The 6,970-nt window shown below is 35.5% G+C and overlaps 1 protein-coding gene across 1 annotated transcript; it reads left to right on the forward strand.

The window, feature by feature from the left end:
* The first annotated feature begins 1,188 nt into the window (after positions 1-1,188).
* Positions 1,189-6,652, forward strand: LOC107850467 (beta-glucosidase 42). The gene is made up of 11 exons (XM_047401486.1): positions 1,189-1,398; positions 1,490-1,564; positions 1,829-1,863; positions 2,836-3,051; positions 3,262-3,445; positions 3,898-3,965; positions 4,095-4,309; positions 4,428-4,462; positions 4,542-4,644; positions 5,627-5,735; positions 6,346-6,652. The coding sequence occupies exons 2-11, from the start codon at positions 1,547-1,549 to the stop codon at positions 6,356-6,358; spliced, it is 996 nt and encodes a 331-aa protein (XP_047257442.1). The 5' UTR covers positions 1,189-1,398; positions 1,490-1,546; the 3' UTR covers positions 6,359-6,652.
* The last annotated feature ends 318 nt before the right edge of the window (positions 6,653-6,970 follow it).

The raw sequence follows: 6,970 nt of genomic DNA on the forward strand, positions 1-6,970 counted from the left end.
GTAAAAAGTTGTTTCGTTGTTTAAATGTGAAGTGAGTTTTGGATTCAAGTATGGTGTAAATATTTAGAACCATAAGTTTGAAATTAGAATTTGCTTTACTGCATGTGATAACTAATTTTCTTCAATAACCGTGCATGGAGGATTCATTTCTAATCCATTTGCATTAAATGTGATCAGTATTGGTTGTCTATTTAACTAACGTGTGTTTGAATCATTGTGGATCCAAGGTTCTAAATAGTCATGGTATTTTGGCGTCTCAAAATTAATTAACGCCTATGTCTTTAATTATTAATATAAGATAAAATAAAATGGGTTGCAGACTTATTCAAGACCCATCATATCTGATAAATTAAAAGAGAAAAAAAAACTATGGTAAGGGAATGAACTTGTAAAATAATGAGCTATGTTCTTATGTTCTAAATAATTAAGAGTTTAATATACAAGTGGAAACTAACGATGAAGTTGGAAAACCCTGCTACCGACCATTCGTTATAATAAAATTTAACTTACCATTTGAAGCTGATTGAGTTGAATTGGGCAGATTTTAAACCTATTAGATGCTTACTTGGGGAAAATGGAAACGATCCATAAATGTCACAAAGGCGCGAGAGATATATCCAAACCCGTGGCATGATCGAAAAGCACTGCTACCGGCAAGCCACACATTAATATAATTAAATAATTCAAAAATAAATAAAAGCGGGATAGAAATCACTTTTAGGCTAACAAAAATTATAAATATCTAAAAGATTAATTTAAGCCAGACACAAGTCATTAAAGCGACCGTGCTAAAACCACAAGACTCGGGGGTGCCTCACACCTTTCCCTTAGTCAATAGAATTCCTTATCCGGATTTTTATATCGCAGACCAAAATTTAGAGTCATTTCCTTTTGAATATGGATTCAATAAGGTGACTTGTAACACCCAAACTCAATTCCAAGTGTCGACTCTGTAAAATAAATAATCTCTTTTCAAAACGTCACTTTAATTGGGAAAATCCATTTTCTCTAAAACCAACTCCCTAGCGAGGTTGCAGCGGTAAAAAATAGGGGTGTGACACTTTTGAGGAGATTGAAAATGATTCTGCACATTCGAGGAATAGACGTTCTTTCTTTGACTGCTTTTTGGTGCACCTGGATATTCCTAGTTGTATGGAGAATCATATTTTTGGTTGGTTTGTAGAGAATCATATTTTGATGTAGTTTCACTATTTTTGGTGTACCTTGTCTTTCAACTGTTAATAATATTATTTACCTTATAAAAGAAATGATGCAAGTTAGTGCACTTCGACTTCATGTTTAATATGAGTTATGCCATCTTTCAATTAACTTTGATAACTTCTACAGACCAATTTATCACACCTACAGTTGGTCTCTACGTGACTTTTATGCCTGGTGGTAACTCGGATCTTATTTTTTAGATAGAAATTTCCTTAGCCACTGCAATATATCTTAAAGATTTTTGATAACATCTTTTCCACCTGTGTAGATGGTTTGGGGACCAAGATCAACCCTGAAGGCATAAAGTACTATAGTGATATTATTGATGCACTACTTGAGAGCGGTAAGATATTGTTCGTCCCCATTGTTAATATCAAGAATATCATTCTTCATGTTAAAGAAAATAATACGTAGCCGTCGGTTGACGTACCAAAATCTGCCAGGCGACAGCTGCTTCTTCTCTGCAAACATAGCGATGAAGTAAAGTCTTTTTATACTGATTAAGCATTTCCCTCTCTTTTCCTTTAATGATGAATTTCTGCCATATTTTCCGGGCATCGAGCCTTGTATAACATTGTACCATTGGGATCTCCCTATGAATCTTCAGGAATCTCTTGGAGGCTGGTTAGATGAACAAACTGCGTAAGCTCCAGTCCTAAAATTTGTCTCTGTAATCAACGTGCTACAATTTTTTTCTGATGCTTATGAAATTTCTAAGCCTGTATCATTAACTTTTACGGTTCAATTTTTGGTAATATTAGATCGGATGGGACACTCGAGTCTCAGTTTGCTGAAAATGTTGTAATGTGATTGTGCGGTAATGCTATTTTAAACCAAGTTCTGGATAAAGTGTAGCACTCATGGGTTCTCTAGATCTGATTGAGACTTTTGTTTAATTGATCTACGTTAGTTATAGGTTCCTGAAGGGATATTATATGAGGATCTTCCCCTTCCAGTCAGTTCCTGATTGATGTTATTACGAGTGTAATGTTCTTCTCTGTGAATGCCAATGAACTTGTGTGGACATAAGAAACCAAACACCTTAGTCTTTTTTGCAGAATGTCTGTGGAGTTACTTTTATATCTCATGCTTACGAGTTTCTCCCCTTGCCTAAACACTTGAAGTTAGCTAGTCAATCTTTTAAATGCTGAGATTTCCTTTTGAAGAATCCATTTAAGTTGTGTAAAGATATGACGCTTGAGCCTAACTCAACCCCAAAAGCTAGCTCATGAAGAAAAGAAGATTGTTCAAGTCCATGTAAGTAGTCCAGCAGTCTATAACCACTATTAGACACCCGCTCTGACACCCCCTTCACGCCCCTGCAATGTGGTCAATATAACATGTGTGAATCAAACAGGAAAGGACCTGGTTTTGTACAATGTAAAGATGTGACACTTGGGCCTGACTCAAACCACAAATCTAGCTCACGATTCATGAGAGCAGGATTGCTCAAGTCCATAGAAGCAGACCACCAGCCCATTCCCCAACAGATGTGGAACCGTAATGCACTATAACAAGCTTCTATTAAAGTTTGTTTATCCACATTCCTTGTGGAATACTTTGTCGATAATCATCTCCTAACGATCAACTTGGATTTTTGTGGCAAATATATAGAAAATATTTTGCCATCTATGCAGAGATTTGCTTTGCTAGCTTTGGCAATAGAGTGAAGAAGTGGATTACAATTAATGAACCTCTTCAGACAGCTGTGAATGGACATTGTACTGGTATACACGCCCCTGGAAGAAGAGAAAGTTCTTCTACTGAACCATTCACAATCAGCTATTGGCACATGCAGAAGCTGTTTCTATCTATAGGAATAAATTTAAGGTAGCTCTTACAGTTTGAGAATTACTCTTCTTTCTTTAAAAATGCTATTGGAAATTCTTCCAGTCAGAGTTATCTATCTCACTGATGTATTAGCTTAACTGTCGTAGCTTAAGTTTCTGTGATTACATTCATTTCTACGTACTATCCGTACTTAAGCTCCCTAAGAAGTTGGGGACGGCACTTTTCTGCTTTGTTCGTTTGTGATAATAGCGTGCTATATTTACAGGATGAGCAGGGAGAGGAAATAGGCCTGGTGGTGGATTGTGAATGGCCTGAGGCTTTATCAGATAATTTAGAGGACAAAGCTGCTGCAAAAGGCACCTTGATTTTCAGCTTGGATGGTACTTCTTGTTATATACTTGTACCTGTGTTAGTCAGCCAAGAGTTCGTGTTGTAAGCAGTGGCAGAACTAAGATTTGTATCAAGGGGTGTCAGAATATGAAAAAGTAGACATAAAAAAAATCAAGGGGATTTGGTAAATAGTATATATACATGACAGAATTTCTTTACTTACCTACACGGTAATTTTTCAACGAAGGGTGTCAAGTGACATCCCTTGGATACATATGGCTCTGCCACTGGTTATAAAGGTATCTTAAAGCAGAGAGACCAAGAACATGCTAGCCCAATCGGTAACACTGTATCTCAGAGATGATGAAGATATCTGATAGAATAGGTAGTACATACGGGCCGAAGAGAGAAACCTGTAATATCATCACCCTAAAAGCTATTGCCTGTTGCATGAGGCACTAAACAGTTATGACTTTGTTACAGTAATTATTTTGTGAAGAAGTTCGTGCTCGTGATGAATTTAGCTTAAATCTTGTATATATTACCTTTTAAAAGCATGTATATAATCAATATAAGGTATCAGCAGTCAACTTTCTCTTTTATGTTTGGGAAATCATTGGGAGGTATATTGTATCTATACAAGATAAAGATAGGTGGTTTTGTACCAAATGTAAGGTATTTTTCTTAATTTTTATTAAATTTATTTATTATTATTATTATTTTTTGTAATTTCTACACAAACATTCTAACAGGCACCTGGATCCGATATATTTTGGAGATTATCCCAAAAGCATGCGTGAAAGACTTGGAGATAGGCTTCCAAAATTTTCACAGCAAGAAAGGGAGTTGCTTAAAGATTCATTGGACTTCATTGGTCTAAATCACTATACTTCAAAATTTGTTGGTCATGCAACCAATAGTCTTGAAGAAAATGACTTCTATAAAATACAGGATGTAGAGATAATTGGTATGTGAGACCTAAACAATTTTTGTCATTTCTTAGATTTTTCTAGTCCTATAAATATGCGACTACTTTACTAATTTGACTCATGTTTTCTTTTTGATTCTTTCCATGTTCGTCGTAGCTGAATGGGGAGGAGGAGAGGTGATCGGTCAGAAAGTATGGATGGTCTCTCTTTTCCAGTTCCTTGGATGTATATATTTGACATCATGTACTGAAAATGTGAAACTTCATGTAGGCGGCATCATCATGGCTTTACATGGTTCCTTGGGAAATTCGGAAAGTTCTTAATCATATTGCAGAGAGATATGGCAATCCACCTGTCTATATCACTGAGAATGGTAATGAGTGCTCTTTTCACTCATCTAGAGGAGGTTTTTGTTGATCTCTTTGCTTGAAATTTGGAGGAGTCGTCCAACTTGTCTAACTTAATACGACTACTATTCTAATGTGTGTGTTAGTCGATCCCGTAAATGTTACTATCATTTAAACTTTTTCATGCAATGTTGGAAACTTTTTTAAGAAAATCATGTTTATACCACTACTGTTTTTATGTGAAAAAATGTCTCACCAAGAAATTTCCATCTACTTAACAGTGAGTTTCTTGTGAAGAAAAAGGATTTATTTGAAAATATGACAATTTATCTCTAACTCAGACAATTTTGGGACATCTCAAATTGAAAAGAGTGAATTTCTTTGATGGAGTTATATCATCTGACCATCCTTCAGGGAGGAAAGGGGATCAATTAAATTATTATTTTCTTACTAAGAAAAGCAAGTCAAGAGGATCCTGAGCATAAAACTGACCCGATGTCGAAAGGCATGTGTTATCCTTGTCCATTATGGTGGTTTTGGCGCTCTGCAAAATCCATGCTTGCTTGTGTTGTTTACACGATGAGCTTTCAGTATGATTTTCTGCTGAATGCAGCACTTCAAATTATGCTTAGATCACTTCCGTCGTCATTCTTGTTTGGGGGAAGCAATGGTCCCTGTCTGGACAATCAATTATCTATGGCCTAACCGGTAACCTGCAACAACAATTTGCTATGAGGTCAAAACGGTGTAGTGAAACAAAATGTTGTTCTCTTCGACACTTGACAGCTTTTGATAATGTCTCAAGAATGAAAGCCTGAAAGCATCTTGTAAATAGGGCTGATAAACTAATTTTCCAACTGTTAAAACAACTGTGTAGCATGAACTTAAAAATGTTTTCATTTTCAAACTTACTACCAATAGTTTGATGAACACTTATAATTATATGTACCAGGTGATAACCCAATTCAGTTTTTTTTTTTCTCTTGCAACTTCACTTTTCATGTTCAGGTATGGATGATGAAGATGAAGACACATCTCCTCTCCACGAGATGTTGGATGACAAATTGCGAGTTTCTTACTTCAAGGCATACCTTGCTTCTATTCATCAGGCAATCTTGTGGGTACTCTTACAACCTGTGTTTTTATAGTCCTCGTGTTATAAACATGTATTGACATCAACATGCATAATTACTCTTGATTAGTAGTTCATTGTTCAGCATATTCTCTTTGCTGCATTCATTCAAACTTCTCTTTGTCAATCATCCAAATTATAGGAATTATTTGTCTCTTCAAATATTTCATTCCCTATTCAGTTTTAGTATTTTAGACATTGATAGGAAAGCTTCCCCAGTCATGACATATCCTACTCGTCTCATCTTAAACTCTTCTTTCCAAAAACAGTTGGCGTCTGCTGTTGTTTCGCGTGTAAAAAAAAAAGTAGTTTAAGTTCTTGATAATGGTCTGTGCTGTCCAACTTAGAGGAAAACAAATGACTTGTTTTAACATACATCGTAAATTCTTGATACTGGTCTCAGCTTTTATGCATGATATTTTTGCATTTACACGGTAAATTCATGAACATTTGTGAATGGCTTCTGGTCGCATGATTCTACTCTTATGAGATCAATCAAATTTTGTTTGTGTATATATATTTACCATTTGACAGGATGTCTTTGCCTTCATGTTTATACCTCACACTTAACGAAGACCTACATTTGCCTCGACAGGGATGGGTGCTAACGTGAGAGGTTATTTAGCGTGGTCATTGCTGGATAACTTCGAGTGGAATTTGGGTTGTACAAAACACTTCGGTCTGATATATGTGAACTTCAAGAATGGGCTAAACCGACATCTGAAATCTTCTGCTTACTGGTTCATGAGATTCTTGAAAGGTGGACAAATTAAACATGGGAAAGAAGATTAACTAACTTTGTTATGGAGTTGGCAGCTTATGTATTTGCCTTTTTTTTTCCTAATTACCATCTCTGTATACTACTTTTGAGGCTTTTATACAAAGAACAACTATCTTTCTTGTATGATGGTGTACGTCATGACTTCTCTTGTTTTGCTTCCAGGGTCTTTCAGTAGCTAGTAAAGAGGCAACATATCTATGTATATTAATATTAATATATGCAACGGTATTTGGTAGCTAGTAGGAACTAAGTTATTTATGTATAATAATATTAATAGAATGTTTGGTTTGTAATTTAGAAATTTGCATAGCGAATACCATGTACAAGTTATGAAAAGTTTTTGCATATTTTAAGCGGATTAGAAGATGGATAACTAATACTTGTTAATTTTAATCAGTTATCAAACGTGTCATTTAATTTGATCTTAATTGGCATTTAT

The sequence above is a fragment of the Capsicum annuum genome, chromosome 12 (assembly GCF_002878395.1).
Source record: "Capsicum annuum cultivar UCD-10X-F1 chromosome 12, UCD10Xv1.1, whole genome shotgun sequence".
Lineage (NCBI taxonomy): Eukaryota > Viridiplantae > Streptophyta > Magnoliopsida > Solanales > Solanaceae > Capsicum > Capsicum annuum.

What these genes read in the sequence shown, in the direction of transcription:
- LOC107850467 (XM_047401486.1), top strand. An exon ending in TGGTTAGATGAACAAACTGC is followed by an intron (nt 1,864 to 2,835) that starts GTAAGCTCCAGT and finishes GCAAATATATAG; the next exon opens with AAAATATTTTGCCATCTATG. An exon ending in ACAGGATGTAGAGATAATTG is followed by an intron (nt 4,310 to 4,427) that starts GTATGTGAGACC and finishes TGTTCGTCGTAG; the next exon opens with CTGAATGGGGAGGAGGAGAG.